This window comes from Eretmochelys imbricata, chromosome 16 (assembly GCF_965152235.1).
Source record: "Eretmochelys imbricata isolate rEreImb1 chromosome 16, rEreImb1.hap1, whole genome shotgun sequence".
NCBI lineage: Eukaryota > Metazoa > Chordata > Testudines > Cheloniidae > Eretmochelys > Eretmochelys imbricata.
In genome coordinates, this window is record NC_135587.1 from 15,799,636 (window position 1) to 15,817,879 (window position 18,244).

Sequence of the window (18,244 nt, forward strand, 5' to 3'; positions counted from 1 at the left end):
TACTATCAAAAATTATTCCTGGGTAACAAATGCACATGGCATTTTTAAAAGACAGGGGAAGTCACAGATCTTGAAGAGCTTATGATGCTTGTCAGTTTCATTCTGTTGCTTTTTCTTGGGAAGTTCTATGCATAGGGGCTGTAGGGGCAGCAGTACTAGGAGGAGCAGAGATAATCTTCTTTTCCATCCATGAACACCCTGAGCAGCAGGCAAGGGTTGCCCTGTATTGCCTGGCAATATCCACTTCCATTATGATACTTATGGTTAGTTTGCATCATGGTAGTTCCTAGGCCCTGTTGTGCTGAGCACTGTGTAATCAGAGTAAAAGATAGTCCCTGCCCCGAAGAGCTCTTAGTAGGAGCAGTGGAACAAAGCTGAAAAAGATTTTGCCAGATTTTACACTGTTGTTCAGGAAGCTGCAGCATGTCCGGAAGTATCAGACTGATAGATCTTATACCTGTAACTTTGCAGCGGCAAGTTATTCTTTTTAGATACATTTCTAGTCCTTTCCAAAACATACTTGTAACAGAAGAAAGAAGACAAGGCATTTGAATGAGGGGACTGATGGGGAAAGACCAAGCAGTGGAAAGAGAAGAGGTGACAGAATGGACATGGACCAACTCTCACCTTAGTATCTGGATTTCATCAGACAAGCAGTGTATTTTTACAACAGATTTTCAAATGATCCATCTTTAGATCTATGGACACAGTGTGATCAGAAAAACTAACGTCTGTGATTTGGATTGGAGGCTTCATAGAGTCATGTGAGCAAGGGTGGGCATAGTTGTTTTTTTTTTTTTTTCAAGAAGTGCCAAGTCTTTTGTAATGCTGTGACTCAGGTTACGACGCATGCTCATGAAGTGCAGAGGGTCAGCGCACATGCAGCTGCTGGCTAGGATGGGGGTCACAAACCCCTTTTTTCATTCTGTTGTGGGTTTATCTTGCCACATCCAAACTGTTCTCCCACTATCTCCTCTCTCTCTAGGTTGCTTGTCCTTATGTTGGGTGTGGGGAATCCTTTGCGGATCATAGCACCCTTCACGCACAGGTGAGCTGTTCTCTATAACCCTCTCTCTCTCTTGTCAGGACAGACAGAGTTGGATTTCCAAATAAATTAAATTCTGATCCACAAAGCATGGGTGCTTATTGATTATAGCCATTCCCGGCCACCTTTCGAGCCCAGACAACATTTATATAATGACTATGGTGTGTAGGTTCCAAACTCTCTGGCGATTGAGTTACAGTTTGTGGTTCTCAGTATTCTCACTATTTTGGTTTTTAGGCCAAAAAACACAACCTGACAGTGAACCTGACAACATTCCGGGTGTGGTGTTATGCCTGTGAAAAGGAGGTATTCTTGGACCAGAGACTGGCAGCACATGCTCCATCCCTGTCATCAAAGTTCAGTGAACAGGTGGGTCTTTCACCCCATAAGTCAGGAGGATACTGTTGAATGGGATGGAACGCTTAGCAGGGTTTTTCTTTTTTTTTGTTAGATGACTAGTTTAGGACTCCCCACTATTGGACATGCCATTGTTGCAATGAGAGCTCTCAAACCTGAAGGAAGATGCCTCCCATCAAGATAATCTTGCGTTTATTTATCAACTTTCACCCAGGGGGATTCCTAATGTGCTTTAAAAACTGTGTCCCTCTCTATATAATCAGTCTGTCTTTGGCCGCTTCTGAAGGGTGGCCACGTCTGGGGTGAACGGCAGCAGCATTAACTGCCAAACTAGAAATGTACCCTCTGCAGACACTATTGACTGTCCCTTGGGCCTCTTGTGGTACATCTTGACTTCACTAAGGATGCTCCTTGGACAGCCTTGTCATGTTACTGAGGTAATGCCATCAGGAAAGGTAAAGAGGTTAGTGCAGCAGCATATTGCCAGTGCCTTTGATATTGGGGGACCTTCTTAGTGGCTGGGTGAATAAATGGGTACAGATTGTGTCTCTCTGCAGATCAGACCTGCCACTGATGCTTATTTCTCTGGCTTTAATCTAGGAGTCTCCATTGCCTGCTCACCCCCTGAAGGCAGTTCCAATTGCAGTGGCTGATGAAGGGGAATCGGAATCAGAGGAGGATGATCTGAAACCAAGAGGTAATGCCACACTGAATTATGGGATCAGTTATAACTGCACCTCTGGACTCTAAGGCTTACATTGTGAGGTTCCTGGAGAGTCTTTGTGATTTCAGTAGGACTGGGATACTGAGCTCGGTTGCGAGGGACGTGCTGGATTCCCTTTCATCTTGTGCAGAATGTAGAAAAGTGGTGCTTCTGAAAAGGAAGGGGTGCTGGAAAGTGACCTTCCTTTCTTGTCTAACGTCTCTTGCATTTTCTCCAGGTCTTACTGGAATGAAAAACCTTGGGAACTCCTGCTACATGAATGCAGCACTTCAGGCCCTCTCAAACTGGTAGGCAACAGGACCGTTCTGTGGTGATGCTCCCTTGAATACTCCCTAAAAATAAAGACGTGCCTGTTCCAATCCGAGACCTCCTTCATGAACGCTGTGTGTGGAAATCAGCTGAGGTGCAGAGTAGGGAGGGAGAAGGGGAAAAAAACAGGATCATGGTGTTTAATGCATAAAAAGCTGCAGAGCAGGAAACTGAGCAAACCAACGGGACACGTACCATTGGGCTGGCGGTGGAAGTACAGGCCTTTAGTTTCCATTGTGATCTTTAAAATAGAGTAAATATAAAATATTTTATAGGTGCATGTGCATGCATTTTTCCTCCCAACTTCCTTTTAATGTTCTCCCTAATGAGGTGGCCTTGAAAACCTCAACCCAAAATAGTTCTCACCATCTGGTCTTGGCAATAAACTCTAGCATCTCTCAGGGGAGGGATCCCAATCATTCAGACCAACGGGAGTGATTTGTGAAGAATCAGAGGGCAGCATTTGCAGCACCATCTCTTTCCCCTTTTTCTAAATGTTAAATTTAAAAAGCAACCTTAGGACATGTCCTCTCTTTCTGTGTGTCTTTAAACGTACGCATAGAAGAAATTCCCCTCCACTTACCTCTCCTATCTTTCCTTCTTTAGCCCACCTCTCACACAGTTTTTTCTGGAGTGTGGCGGGCTGGTACGTACGGACAAGAAGCCCGCATTGTGCAAAAGTTACCAGAAACTGGTCTCTGAGGTTTGGCACAAGAAGCGGTGAGTAATCCCTCCCCAGTCCAAACGGGAAGGTGTATAGCGGTTCATACTTCCGTTACGAACACAGTAAAAATAATGAGAGGTGTGACGCAGTCCCTGAATTCAAGCTTTAGGACTAGCCCTAGAAGATGTGGGGTGTGTTGCTGTGAGCGCCTGATGTCGTACTCCCCTTCTTCCACCCTGCAGTTAGTGATCAGACAGCCATCTTTTGAGGAACAGGGTCTAGAAACCTCTGAAAATTCATTACATTGAAATCAAAACAGTGAATCAAAGCGTGCATGGTAATGTGAAGTGCTTTAAACAGAGAGCTTAAAAAGGGCTTTTCTTCTCATTGATTTGCTGAAAAGAGGGTGGGGATATATTTGGCTGCTGCTGTGCAAGTGCAGCATTTAGTGGTGTTGCTTTTGATTTACAGAGAAAAAGCAACTCGCATCTGATGCTGATATTTACCAATCAGCCTGGAAGGTGTTTTTGATTGTCAGTTGCTGGCTGTTGACTCAGTATGAGAACTAGGAACCCTGGGCCAGATCCTCAGCTGGTGTAAATTGGTGTAGCACCACTGAAATAATTTGGTTTATAGCAGCCGAGGATCTGATTCCCTAACTGCAAATGTAAGTAGTTGCAAGAATCAGATCGGGTATCTAAATTGTGTCCTATGTTTTGTGTTAATTGTTATCATAGTACAAGACAGACAAGGTGGGTGAGGTAATATCTTTTATTGGATCAGTTTTGTTGGTGGAAGAGACAAGCTTTGAAGCTTCACAGAGCTCTTCTTCAGGTCTGGGAAAGGTAACCAGAGTGTCAGCTGTTCTAGCAACAGAAATTGGTCCAGTAAAAGATATTTGCTCACCCACCCTGTCTCTCTCTTATCCTGGGATCAACACAGCTGCAACAAGACTGCAGACAGAGTATGAGTAAGTTGTGGGTTTGGAATGGATTAAAACTATTTGGAATAAGCGGTGGAGCATGGCAGTAATTTTGAGCAGTGTAATGTAATTTTAATATAACGTAACTCCTGTGAGTTCTGACTGTTTGAGGTGGGCACTGCTCTTTGTCTGTGAAATCAAAATAAATAAGTAGACGAGACCATTCTGGCAATGGAAATGACGGACAGCACCATCACTCGACATTTTAAAAAGTGACACAGCATTGGTGAATGTACAGTAGGGATCAGTCTGTCACTAGTAGGGAAAAGAGATTAAAATACTTGGTAGATAGATACCTGCATCATCTCAAATCTTATGATTTCTAGTTAACAGATACGTTCAGACTTTGTAGCAACATAACTCTTCTTTTTCCCCTTTCCTTTAAACTGACTACCGCTTTTTATTTTGTGCATACTACACAGTTCAGCTCTAGACTCGATATGTAAATTAATGGTCTTTTTTCTTAAACAGCCCAAGCTATGTGGTTCCCAGCAGCTTGTCTCATGGAATTAAACTGGTCAACCCCATGTTCCGGGGCTATGCACAGCAGGTGGGCCATCCAACAAAAACACTAGCCTTTCTAGACGTATGCCTAGGTTGTTCCACATCATGTGATTCTTACTTCTGTAGCGGAGCCCGCTTCATGAAGTACCTCATGTAAGAGTAAATGGCCCATATTAACTGGCTGGGTGCTGGGATTGTCCCATTGTTTTGCCTCTGTATTAGAGAATGGCTAGAGCACTTGACTGGGACACAGGAGAGCTAGGTTCTATTTCTGGTGGGACTTTGGGCAAGGCTTGGCACATCTCTGTACCTCAGTTTCCCTGTCTGTAAAATGGGGATAATGATACTGACCTCCTTTGCCAAGCACTTTGAGATCTGATGAAAAATGCCATCTAAGACCTATGTGGTATTATTGTTACTTATATTAGAGAGGAGTCTGGTTACACCTGCACTAAAAGCTTACAAATACCAACTTTTATTACATGCACATCCTTCTCGGCACCCAATTTAAATGAGTCCTTTAAAAAGATCATGTCTTTTGGGGTGGGGGGAAAGAGTACTTCACTGTACAAAAAAAAAAAGAAAAAAAATTCACTTATTCTTTAGAATGAAATTTCACCTTCAATGTGTAGTTGGTTAGAAAGTGTACAGCGAGAAGGGACATCCGACAATAGCGTATTTAAGCCATGGCACTGGTAGCAAGTGAAAACCGAGATGATGATGATAAAAATATCAGTTGCTGAAATAGAGACCAGAGCTGCTATATTTGCCCTTGATGCAAAGCCATTGGATAGGAATTCCAGCTATAAAGAGTTAAAACTGAAGAGCTGATGATGTTTTATTATATTTTAAACCAAATCTTCCATAATGTCACAAGTCTTCAAAATGTCACTACCCAGAGCTGTCCCTTATCAGCAATCTCCACTATCTGAGGGGCCATGTAGGGGGGCCTTCACACTGGCTGATCTGTCTTTGATTTCTAGTTCTAATCCCTGGCAGTAAAGGATTTTAATACTACGTTTGCTGTAAGGGATGGGGTTATCATGTGAAGACATCAATGGAGCATGAAGATTGTTTTTGTAGCATAGACTGTACTGTTCTTTGCAGCCCACTGTCTTGATTGTCTTTCTCCTGGTTTCCCACGTTCTTTCAGTGCTGACATCCCAGTAAACAAGATAACTGTCCAAGTTCTATAGCAGTAGCCCAGTTTGACCATCCTGAGACCTTCCTAAGCTCCTGAGAAAAAGCAGAAATTGAAACAGTTAGCTGCAAATTGGGACTGTAATCCCCAGGCATTAGAGTAGTCAGTGGAATGGGCAGGATCCCTCTGTCCATCTGCTGAATACCACCAACTCCATGTGTTCTCTGAGTGGGACTCCTTGTATTCCCTGAGGGGCTAACTTTTGTGGGCTTTACAGTGGAAACTGGAGTAGCTGTGTTTTGTCCCTAGATGGGCAGTATATAATGTGGGATTGCTCCTGGTTTTCAGGACACCCAAGAGTTTCTGCGATGCCTGATGGACCAGCTTCATGAAGAGCTAAAGGAACCAATTGTTGCTGAGGCAAGAGACTCTGACTCCAGTGACACGGATGACAAGCGGGAAGGTGACCGTAGCCCCTCAGAGGATGAGTTCCTCTCTTGTGATTCGAGCAGCGACAGGGGTGATATGGAAGGGCAAGGCAGAACAGGGGGCATGAGCAGCTCCCTAGCCGAGGCAGAGTTGCTGATCCAGGATGAGGCCGGGAGAGGGATCTCTGAGAAAGAGAGGCTGAAAGACAGGAAATTCTCCTACAGCCACCGACGGAGCAACTCGGAACAAGTTGATGAGGATGCAGATGTTGATACCACCCTGAGTCCAATTGATGGCAGAGCTTCTCCTGAAACCCTACCTCCTCCCTGCCCTGCCAGCCCATGTAGGACACCAGGTACTAATATAGCGTCCCTATCACACCATACAAGAACCAGTGCCATATTCATGTGTTGGGGCATGCTAATGGGGAGGGGGAAGTCAGACAGATCAGTTGTGTAGACATTCCCATTCCTGATTTCAGAATGTCTTTGCTTTTAAGACAGTGATCTGCTTCCTCCAGCTTGCTTCATTTCTACCATAGCAATCCATGGGTAAATCAGCAGAGAACTACTTCAGTGTGCCCAGATACAGTGGTGATGAACATAGTTTACATGCTGGATAGGCTACTAGTTTGAGCTGCCTCTGCCAAATGTGACCATTAAAAAACAAAACAAAAAACCTTCTGTTGAGGGAAAGGCGGGTTTTATAATGCCAGACTAGCACTTTAAAGAAGTGAACTGCTGTACGTGCTAATGATAAACCAAATATTAATAATAACACAGGACATACAGGGGGTTGAGAAGGGGGTTGGATTAGATGACCTGCTGAGGTCCCTTCCAACCCTGATATTCTATGAAACCAAACGACACAGTAACACCTAACAAAGAACAGAGCACAGTCTGAAGGAGCTCCTGGACCTGCACATCTTTTAAAAATTACTTCAGGAAAAATGTGGAATAAGCATGTAAAGCTCTCATTATCCTACAAACTTACCCTGGGAATAGTTGGTTCCGAGAGGGGTAAAGGAAAGGAGGTAAAAAGGGGTGTGTGGACGAGTGGACTCCCAGCCAGCGTCCCACCTCATGGCTAGGTGTGTGGAGTAGCAGCTCTTTCTCTAGCATGCCCTGCCAACTGTCGCTCCTGTCCCTTGGTGGTCTGTCTCTTCTCATGACTCAGCCTTCTGGCCAGGTTACATTTAGTCATGTGCCTTCTGGGGTAACAGAAAATCGAACAAATAGTCCAGTGTCCCTACAAAAGGCCTTTGGACCCAGTTCTGGGGCCAACGGTCCAGCTCTCAATCGTTCTTGTCCCCTTCTGAAGGGCCTCATGTCACCTTCCCCAGTGGCTGGTAGGGGAACCCAGGCCTTCCCATGACGCTGGATTCTATACCCAGCAGCCAAGGTTTGCTCCATCAGACTCCTTGCTGCTGTCTCTCTGGATTTCCTCCTCCTCCTGTAGCCTGTTCAGCTGGCCTCTCCTGCAGTCTCTCTGGGGTCACCTGTCTATCAGGGCTGGGACTTGCAGGGCTCCCCCTGGATTTCCCCAACAAAATCCCGCTAAAGGTACAAAATGTAAATCCATTTCTGCCCTCTTCAGGCTTGACCTTTCCATCCCTCTCTGCTCCTCATCCTAGCATCTCCCTGGGCTCTCTCCATGGAAATCCAAATCCCGCCCTATCGTAGCTCCAGAGCCTTCTCCATCCCCAGTGCTGTTGTGTGTAATTCCTGGCCTCCTGCTAGACTTCTCTACTCAGGAGAGGACACCAAGGCCAACTCTCCCCCTAGGCTTCCTCCTCGACCCTCCCAGTCTCTCTGCTCTCTAGTCCCAGAGAGTGACTACAGAGCTTCTCTCTGCAGCAGACTGTTTATAAAAGCCACCCAGTTCCTCTGGCAGCTGGGACTCATCTTTAATTGGGCATGGCCCAACCTCCAGGTGCGACCAGGTGGGTTGATTGGCCCCAAGGCCCAGATTAACCCTTTCCTTACCTGTGTGGGGCACACACCCCTTCACAGGGAAATAGAGGTATTTGTTAGTGCTGGGCAATGAACATGTAAAAAATATTTTTAAGCCATGGAGAGATGCCATGTGATTCTGCAGAACAGCTGGCATTTAAAGGCTGTGCTCCAGATGTGACTATTCCTTGTCTTGACCCAAAGATGATGACCCAGCCTACAGCCCTGTGGGCTCCAGAGACAGGAACACTGGCAGATGTTTGTGGGGTGGTTTTGTTTTCTAAGAAACCCAGAGGATTAAACCTCAGCTCTAGGCCTGGACATTGGGAGCATTTGTCAAAATACCAGTTTGAGAACAAACTTCTTGATTAGGAACGGACCTAGAGGTGACTTGCATCTTTTTGTTCTGTCTGACAGCGTTTGCCATCTCTCTTGTGGTATCCAATTGAATCCCTCAGGTATCCAGTCCTCAGAGTGGTGGGGCTGGGCTGGGAACTAGATTCCCTGAACATGAAAGACTTTGTTGTGCTAAGATTCAGAGACCAGTATTCTACTGGGGCTGATTTGTGACAGGCTGGGCTGGTACATTTGGTGTTTCACTGGTGGTCTCTCTCCCCACACAGAGCCGGACAACGACGCCTATGTGCGCTGCTCCTCGCGCCCTTGCAGCCCGGTTCACCAGGAGATGCACTCCAAACTGTCTAGCAGCCCCCCTCGCTCCAGTCCTGTGCGCCTGGGACCCTCCTATGTGCTGAAAAAAGGTAGCATAGACAGGAAGCTCCTGCAGCCAGGAGGCTGAGGGGGTGTGGAGGCAAAGGGCCACGTCTGCGGGAGGAAGCAGGAGAAGCGGGAGGTACACAAGCCATCATCACCCCATGACTGATCGTCCTTCAATCTGTTGATGTCTACTAAACCAGTGTTAGGAAACGAATGATAGTGAGTCTCAGCATGGCTGGGCGTTTAGGGCAGAGCGATGCCTGGCTGTCCAAATACAGCCTGAAATCACTTAGAAAGGGTCGTCATTGGCCTTATCTTCTCGGTATCATAATGCTAACTTACTAATCACTGTAAGGAACTTCTGGGCTTCCCTGCATTGAGGGGAGAGTCCAGAATTGGCCTTCAGTCTTACACTTCATAGCATATGTGGGCAAGAGATTGTAGGGCAGCCTTATGGTTAAAGGCCTCCTGACTGTTAAAGGGATGTTGCCATATTTCATAGGCTCCCCGCAGGATTGAAGTTAAAAGCATTAGTCTTGTGTGGGAGTGTTGCGAGGTTACAAATTGGGTCCCGGTTGCCTGCTGCTTCATCTCAAAGAAATCACAAAACCAAACCCACTCTCCTTCCACAGCCCATAAACACAACAGCTTGTGCCCCCACCCCGGTCCTGCAGCCATTCAATAACAGCATTATTTCCCGAGCTGTGCTGACCTCAGCCAGGAGAGGGTGGGGTGGGCACACAGACGTTCTAGCCTGATAAAAAGCACTCTGTGTAAGTGGGGGTTTTGTTGTTAAACAAAACAACCACGCTCTGCCAGCCGCCACATTCTGTGATGCAAGCCGCAGTGTGAAATGCATGGGGGGAAAACTGGGTGATGACTAGAAGGAAAAAGACAAAATACCCTGGGGGGAAAGCAATCAGTAAGAGATGAAGAGAGCGTTACAGAGATTAAAGCCATCAAGAACGCTACGTGACCCCATCGTGTCCTTCTGAACCAGTTTTGGAGGAGGATGGGGACAAAGATTGTACCGCCAACAGCATTCGGGTGCATTGCATTGGTGCAGATTGTTAGACCCGGCTTCCTGCTGTCACCTGAAACAAGGATGTTCTTAACATACGCTTAAGTTCAGAACCACTGAAAGAGTTCTGCAGTCTATGTTGAAGCATGTACAAACACACTTGTCTTGTGCTGTACTCTGGGAGAGACGTACTCCTGGCTTGATTGCAGGACTCTGCTGAAGCTATGTAAGAGAGCTTGAAGGTGATGGGGGGGTATGTGTGTCTTTTCAGCCCAGGTGCTGGCTTCCGGGAAGAAGAAGAAAGAGCTTCGTTATCGCAGCGTTATTTCTGACATCTTTGATGGCTCCATTCTCAGCCTGGTGCAATGCCTCACCTGCGACAGAGTGCGTCTCCTTACTGCCATTAATCAAGTAATAAAACAGCAGGGCCTGTTTGCTTCAACAAACCTCTCCTTGGGAAACAGAGCTGTTCCCAAATATTCTGGGATGCTAGGGTCCTACTAAAATGATCGCTTGTGTGTGAAGTCTACCAGGCCTAGGAATATTCTGTGTCATTGTTTATGTGCCATACAGAATCTTGATCCTGTGTAGCTCAGTTAGCTTAGCCATTATGGAGCTGGTCACAGCAAAGGGGGAATAAGGTGGAGGAGCCAACGAAATAGAGGGAGCTGGACAGGGCTTGGGGGGGCACTCTATGGAGAACTTGGCGCTCTGGCTGTAGGGAACACTAAGCGGTTAGGAAGGGGAGTGATCACACTTCTGTCACCCTGTTTGTGAGTGAGGAATAATCCTAGTGTAGACAAAACCATTTCAGCGCTGCTTCAGAGAGTGGGGCTGGGGCTGGGCCGGACACTTCTTTTTGATGGTGCTGAAAATGGCCTACTACTGTCAGCAACGCTTCAGTTTCCTAGTGTAGATGGGCCCAAGTGATGCTAAAAGTTCCGGGCTGAGTATCTGCTCCTTTGCGTACACTAGAAGCCCAGATTTTTTTGCGTGTCCTCAGGTATCCACGACAGTGGAGACGTTCCAGGATCTGTCGCTGCCGATCCCTGGGAAGGAGGACTTAGCCAAGCTGCACTCCGCCATTTACCAAAATGTGCCCGCTAAGACGGGGGCCTGCGGGGACAATTACACCTCGCAAGGCTGGATTGCCTTCATCATGGAGTACATCAGGAGGTGTGTTTCCCTTGCGTCCCCTTATGCAGTTTCTCGCCCTCCTTGGCTTTGCACTTGTCAGTTACTAGAAGGCAGTTACCCTTAAATGTAACAAGCTGATTGGTTCTTTACCGAAGGGAAATGGAGGAAAGAGAGACAAATATTGGACATACTTGCATAAAAAAATCTCTGTAAAGAATTAAGATCCATAGCCAGGGACCTCTACTGTAAGATCCATAGCCAGGAACAGCTGTGCCAACCTCCTCCCTCGTTTAGTCCAACAAAACATATTTTCAATTGTGTTTAAAAAATAAACCGTGTTCAATAGTAATGGGCTGACTGTAAAACATCTGTGACTTGAAGGTGCAGGACATTGCAAGTCCTCACTGGTAAATTTCCTTCCATGTGAGTTGGTTCCTTCAGCCATTTAATAATGTTCCTTTGTGGCTGCACTCTTTCCGGTGGAAGTCTCTGTCCGGGACCTGTCAGTGCCTTTCTTTACTTAACACTCTACAAGAGCGAAGGGTTAAGTCATAGATACTAAGGTCAGAAGGGACCATTATGATCATCTAGTCTGACCTCCTGCACAACGCAGGCCACAGAATTTCACCCACCCACTCCTGCGAAAAACCTCTCACCTATGTCTGAGCTATTGAAGTCCTCTACTCACCCACCACCTTGGCCCTTTGTGGCGTGGGAGGTACCAGTAGCAACTCCAGTTCTGAGAAACAAACAGCACTTTCCCATAATGCTGTGGGATGCTGTTACTGTGTTCCTGAGCTGACCTTCCAGGCTCGATTCACATAAAGCAGCACGCCACCGGGGAATTTTAGAAGCCAAAGTGCATAGATCGCCAGTACCATTCACATTTCTTTCTTGCATGACCTCTCCCTTCCACAGGTTTGTGGTGTCCTGTATCCCCAGCTGGTTCTGGGGTCCCGTGGTCACACTGGAGGACTGTCTTGCTGCCTTTTTTGCTGCCGATGAGTTGAAAGGTGAGGTTGGGGAGGGCTGGCGTATATTGTCTTTTCTGACCACCCCCAAGGGAAGCTGTCAATAACCGTTCCAGATGCGTTTCTGGAACAAATCCAAGCTTCTGGCTGGGAAGTGCACTCCTTGTTTCAGCTTCCCTTGGGGGCAGGAATGAGCGTTCACCATCTGCTCAGGCAGGGTTTGCAGTTTGGAACCAGAGTGTGGTGGGCTCAGCAGAGAGCAGACATGATTGTCGTTCTCTTATGTGTGCAGTGAGAGTCCGTAGCCCAATGTTCGTGCTACACAAGGACCGTCCTGGGCAGGAGGAACAAGTTGGGGTTGCCAGGCTCAGCTGCGCTTGCTTGGGGGTGGGGTTGAGCCACTCATTTCCTGCATTGCTTGCGGGGTATTGTGTTTTCTAGTAAATCGTCTGGTTTATTGAATTTGTAACATTTGCCCTGGCTCCTCCTTCTGTTGTACTCAGGGAGGATAAACGGGCCTTTGGATACTACGCCAGACAGTGAGATGGAGCCAGTCCATGTACTGGCTGCAGCACCAGGGAGATCAAAGCAGGGACTGCGCTGTATGCTGGTGCTTTTGGACCCAGTCTGGGTCACATTCATCCTTCCTGCAGGGAGTGCCACTGAACCTGGGCTGGGGACTCCTTAGATGTTTCCCAGGGTCCTGGTCCCAACAGGTTGTTCCCTGGGGGCGCTGCAAGTGGGGGATGAGTTCTACAGGGCAGAAGTGTTCCAAGGAGACTCTCCCACAACTCTGCATGCCCAGCTGAGGTGTCCAGGTAACCTCAGTCCGATCCTTGCGCCTAGGAGTGCTAGACTTGCATTTTGTGTTCATGTAGGAGGTTCCTCACCAGGAGCCCTCACGGAGGGGGCAGAAGGAGGCTGTGTAGTTCTCTCTGCAGAACAGTCTCTTGTGTCATTAGCCTGGGATGGAGAGCAGAGGGACTGAACACATTTTGGCCCTGTCTTAATATGGGGAGTGAAAAGGAGGGTTTTGAGCATGTTTCCTCCCATCCCTGCTTTACCTGGGGAGAAGAGGCTGCTCCAGCCACACACTAACCACTGATGGGAGGGCTAAGTGGATTCCCTTCCACCTCGGCAGACACCACCGCGTTGCATGCGTGGTGGCTGGCTGCCGTCTGTGCCATGTCTGTGTTGAGCTGGGGGTGGCAAAGAGAGTCCCGGCTAGGTCTGCTTTACCTCTACTAGGCAGGCACTTTATCCGGCTTCCGCACATGGGATGAGAGTTTTTCTCATCGGGGCTGCAGCCCCATGGCTCCTGCTGTCAGTAACGTTGCAATGCCTTTCTTTTCTTTCTCCAGGGGACAACATGTACAGCTGTGAACGGTGTAAAAAGTAAGTTTGTGTCCTCTATGTTGTGCTCTTTCCACTAACCTCTCTCTGCCCAAACTGACTGTCCTCTCCTGTCCCTGGCCGATTGTCCCCTCTGCTACTGGCCTGCTAAACTGGGAGTTGTTGAGTTCTAGGTTTGAAAGTGACCTTGAAAGCCCTGGTTCGGGGCCACTGGAGACCCTGGTGCTAGTGGGAGGAAAAGTGGTGGCTGTGGTAAGGGAAGGGAGTGAATTAGGGGCACTTAGGGGTTACTGAAGAGAATTGTAGGAGAATGGAGAGGTGAGGCCAGTGGCCTATGCTCTGATACATGGTGGGAGGCTGCTCTCACTAAAGTCCATTCCAGCTTTGCCATGGAGTTCAAAGGATTTGGGCCCAAAACGTGACCTGCCCAGTTAGCCTCGGGTCCCCATTCTTAGTTCTCATGGGGGACTTGTCCCTTTCTCTCTCAGACTGCGGAATGGCGTGAAATACTGCAAAGTTCTCCGGTTACCTGAGGTGAGTAGAGGCGGCTTGTTTTCCCCGTCTCCTTTCGTTGCCACTGTTAGTTGCGGGGTGGGAAGGGAAGAGTTGCTGAACCAAGAATTGAAAATAGCATTTTTTTGTTTTGCCTTAAGCAAAGTCCTATTTTATTAGCAGACCAGAAAGGGCCCAGTGACCTTCAATTGATGGGCCATCAACACCTCTGCCGGGTTATAGTGACCACAGCGTGAGGAAATTCATGTAAAGATCCGGGGGTCGAGAGAGGAAACTGTATTTGATTTGGGTATCCATGGAAACACGCTTTTGTGCCCTCTCCCTCTGGTGCCCTAGATCCTGTGCATCCACTTGAAACGGTTCCGACACGAGGTCATGTATTCCTTCAAAATCAACAGCCACGTCTCCTTCCCACTGGAAGGACTGGACCTTCACCCCTTCCTGGCCAAGGAATGTGTCTCCCAGATCACCACCTACGATCTCTTGTCTGTCATCTGCCATCAGGGCACAGCAGGCAGTAAGTCCTCCTTTCCTGGCGTGTCTGTCCCTGAAATGCATGGGAACGAGATGGGTCTGATCCGTGTGTCTGGGAGTAGCCTGGAGCTCTGAGCGCTGTATCCTACTGCTGGTCTTTGGGCAGGGGCAAGGTATTAGGGTTTCACCGTGACCCTCCTCCCCAGGCGCTGCATGCAACTTGCCAAGCCTGTTTTGTAGTGGAGTTGGCTTTGATGCTGTCCAAGCTGCATGTTCCTACAAGGGTTTCCCAGTGAGACTTCAGGATCCTCTTTTTTAAACCTCCTCAGATTTCTTGTTGTCCCAGCCTGGTCCCAATGTCTGCAGTCTCCTCCTCCTTCCCTGTTGCCTACGAAGTAGCCCTTTCCAGGGCAGCCTAGAGCCCCATGCGGGTGCACGCAGCAATATGCAGAAGAAGGCTCACTCCTGCACTGCTAGGCTTCCTCAGGCTCTACCTGTTTCCGGCTGGAGTGGCGGATTGCTCAACATTCACAGTTCTCCTGTGCCATCATGACAACCCTCCCATTGCGCTGGTTCAGACCCGTTTCCCAGCGAGGCCCCTGGAAGCGTTTTCTCTCATTCAGCAAAGGGAAACCTGTCCAGGAGGGTAGAACTGAATACATGGAAATGGGCGCTGCACCTGCAGCCCCCTTCCAAGCTGACACAGCGCCAGAATCCATCCCTCCTGGCAGGCCTGCCATACTAAAATCTCTGCAACACACGGCTTTTCCCTTTGCTGGGCCAGCAGCCCAGGATTCATCTTCGCTCAGTCGCTGACATCATTCCAGGCCTGATTCTTCTTTCTGTATTGAGTCCCAGTGCTGTTACATTCCCTCCGTTACAGGTGGGCACTACATCGCGTACTGCCAGAACGTGATCAATGGCCAGTGGTATGAGTTTGACGATCAGTATGTCACTGAGGTCCATGAGACAGTGGTACAGAACGCAGAGGCCTATGTCCTGTTCTACAGGTGAGTGGGTACCCTGGCTGGAGTTGTCTGTCAGTGCTGTTAACATATAAAGGGGTCAGATGCCGGGGATTGCTTCACTTTCTCTCCCCTTTCCTCCTCAAGGAAGAGCAGCGAGGAGGCTGTGCGGGAGAGACAGAAGGTAGTGTCCCTTACCACCATGAAGGAACCCACCTTGCTCCAGTTCTATATCTCTCGAGAGTGGCTCAACAAATTCAACACCTTTGCGGAGCCTGGTCCCATTACTAACCACACGTTCCTGTGTGCACACGGAGGTGAGGGGAAGCGGCCAGGCATTCTGCATTGGGAATAGTAGCATTCACTCAGCAGTGGGAAGTTTCCGGCTGCACCTTTTGCTGGCCCACACATTGACACATCCGGATAAAAGCCCCAGCTCTGTTCCCAGTATAACATGTACTGCAGTCGAATCTGCCTCATTGGCAGAGACTTCAGCACGCTCAGGAACGTGACAGTTAGATCATTGTCCCGCTGATCAAGGGCCTGGAGGGATATGCTGTGCTGGGAGACCATCGCTTTCACTTCATCAGTTGTTTTCAAACAAGTATTTAGAAAGCTAATAGGGTGAAGGAGGTGAACTCTTGAGCAATGGGGCAGCTTCCGAACGGAAGGGAAGGGTAAATGCAGCTGCGGGAGTGTAACAGGTTACTGGTTCTTTACCTGCACCTACTGCCGCTTACTACTGCATAAGCAGCAAGGCTGGTGTTCAGTGTGTGTTTTGGGAGGGGTGGGGTGGGCTGGGCTGATACCAGGAACCTTTATAGACTGGTAAAAGCTCACTCTGTCCTTCTCCCTGGGAGCATTTATAACCCTCTAGTCAAACCAAGAACTCTCCAAAAGCCAGTGTGCAGGAGTGGGGCCTGGCCTGAAGGCTTCAGCTGCCTTAGATCAATAATTGAGCTTTCCCCACTGAGAAAGCCCTGCCCCCTCCCCATCGCCTCCTTCCTTTCTTTGCCCCACTCCTCACCCACTGGCGAGAGGAGTGATACCTACCATCAATTTTTGGTCTTCCTCCATTGTTGGGGAACACACTGGTCCTTACTTAGTACCCAATTTAACTACCCCTCGTTCTGATTTGCAGGGATCCCGCCCAATAAATACCATTACATTGATGACCTGGTGGTGATTCTGCCGCAGACTGTGTGGGAGTATCTGTATAACAGGTGAGGAAAGCTGGCGTACTCCTCATTCCACAGTGGCTTGGAACAACTGAAGCTTTGTTGTGATTGAGAACAACGTAGACTTGCCAGGCCACATCCATAAGGTGTGGGATCCTGCCTTTGGCATTGGCCAGACATGGTGCTTCCCTCTAATACACCTAAGCAATTGTATATGCTGTTGCAATGCTGTTATAAGGTGGTGAGACTATTTCCTGATCTCCCGGGTGATTCTTATGCCCTCAGTCCTGAGGGGGGATTTCCCTTTGGAGAGATGGAGCATGGTAGTGTGTAATGTGAGAGCCCTTAATCTAGACAGCAAACGAGCTGTATTCTCCATTATCCCAGCAATCACAAAGGTGGGACCGTTCTGATCTACACCATGGAGGGCGGAGGCAAAGGTGTTCATTAAAATAACCAGGCCTAGTCACCTCTGGATACGGAGAGTAGTGTAAGAATCCACCCTATTTACTTGCAGGGCTCAGGGCAGTTAACCTCTTCCTTGCCAACCCAGTTCTCAGTTCCTCTTTCCTTCTCATCCTGGGCTCAGGTTCGGGGGCGGCCCTGCTGTGAACCATCTGTATGTGTGCTCGGTCTGCCAGGTGGAGATCGAAGCCCTGGCCAAACGCAGGAGGATTGAGATTGACACCTTCATTAAGGTGCGTGTGGAAAAGAGCTAGAGAAGGGAACCAAGGGCTGGGGTCAGAAGTGGAGACCCCACCACAGATGAGTGGGAGAGATCTCACCCCTCTGCCTCTCAGAACAAGATCTGCACCATGGCATGGAGATTTAACTCTGGGTTCCCTGTTGCACATGCATCAGTTGGGGCGAGGGTGATGCTTTGCATGGGGGCCTGAGGTTTGAGAGCAATCTAAGGACTTCCACATGCTTAGCAAGTGGGAGCAGGTGGATTGCTGTGGTGGTGCAATGGGGTGTGTGGTTACAGCTGAGTAATCCTGAAGAGTGGTGAAGTTTTTCCAACCTATACGGGAAAGCCCTATCGTAAACCTCAGCAGTGACGGAATATTTCCCTTCTCCTGTTCCTTGGCCTCCAGCTGAACAAGGCATTCCAGGCAGAGGAGTCTCCAAGTGTCATCTACTGTATCAGCATGCAATGGTTCCGTGAGTGGGAGTCTTTCGTCAAGGGGAAGGACAATGGTAAGGAGCCTGAGGACTCCGGAACCTGTTAGAGGTGGGGTGTACGGTGTACCTAAGCTTGCTTGTTTGTGTGTGTGTCTTCTGTAGGCAACGCACCTACTTAGCCTATAAATGAACCAACCAAAACTAGGCTAGCAAAGAAGGGGGAACGGCCTCTTCCCCCCAGCCACATTCCAGCTATTTCCCAGAGAGTCAACAAAAGAGCAATTTTACAGGAAAAGAAACTTCAAGGTTGGGGAGTGGGTTGAATCTCAATGAAAATCCAGCCATTGAGATGGTAAGGACAGGACAGGGCATATCGAAATCCCATTTAAGTACAACATGCCACATTATTCAAGTGTTTGTGCCTGGTTTCTTAGGGTGGCAAAGTTGAGAGGAAAACAGAGAGGGTATGTCTACACTGCAGTGGGAGCCAAGGTTAGTACAACTTGAGGTAGCAGATCCTGGGGGTTTTAACATGGGGCTTGAGCGTCCACGCTCCTTTATAACCCCAGGTTAGGAATTGTTGAATCCTGGGTCCCAACCTGGGGCTTCAGTGCCTACACTGCATGACATGGGCCCAAGTCCAACCACTCCTATCCTAGACTTCCTAGTGCCCTCCCAAAATGTGG

General features: G+C 48.4%; 1 protein-coding gene across 10 annotated transcripts in view; it reads left to right on the forward strand.

The window, feature by feature from the left end:
• Positions 1–18,244, forward strand: part of USP20 (ubiquitin specific peptidase 20) — a 37,572-nt gene that overhangs the window by 13,529 nt on the left and 5,799 nt on the right. For 8 of the 10 annotated variants that reach the window (XR_013348148.1, XR_013348149.1, XR_013348147.1 and 5 more), the window contains 19 exons: positions 986–1,048; positions 1,283–1,414; positions 2,003–2,099; positions 2,344–2,413; positions 3,042–3,155; positions 4,553–4,631; positions 6,075–6,510; positions 8,731–8,868; positions 10,117–10,256; positions 10,849–11,021; positions 11,901–11,995; positions 13,315–13,348; positions 13,795–13,840; positions 14,156–14,336; positions 15,177–15,303; positions 15,406–15,575; positions 16,400–16,481; positions 17,026–17,134; positions 17,531–17,633. Coding sequence is in view for 7 of the 10 variants with exons in the window: in XM_077835567.1 (XP_077691693.1) it covers positions 986–1,048; positions 1,283–1,414; positions 2,003–2,099; positions 2,344–2,413; positions 3,042–3,155; positions 4,553–4,631; positions 6,075–6,510; positions 8,731–8,868; positions 10,117–10,256; positions 10,849–11,021; positions 11,901–11,995; positions 13,315–13,348; positions 13,795–13,840; positions 14,156–14,336; positions 15,177–15,303; positions 15,406–15,575; positions 16,400–16,481; positions 17,026–17,134; positions 17,531–17,633 (2,389 nt within the window). In the remaining 3 variants the exon portion in view is untranslated. Of the gene's footprint in view, positions 1–985; positions 1,049–1,282; positions 1,415–1,613; positions 1,840–2,002; positions 2,100–2,343; positions 2,414–3,041; positions 3,156–4,552; positions 4,632–6,074; positions 6,511–8,730; positions 8,869–10,116; positions 10,257–10,848; positions 11,022–11,900; positions 11,996–13,314; positions 13,349–13,794; positions 13,841–14,155; positions 14,337–15,176; positions 15,304–15,405; positions 15,576–16,399; positions 16,482–17,025; positions 17,135–17,530; positions 17,634–18,244 lie in introns of those variants that run through there. The other 2 variants (XM_077835572.1, XM_077835573.1) reach the window with 2 other exon arrangements.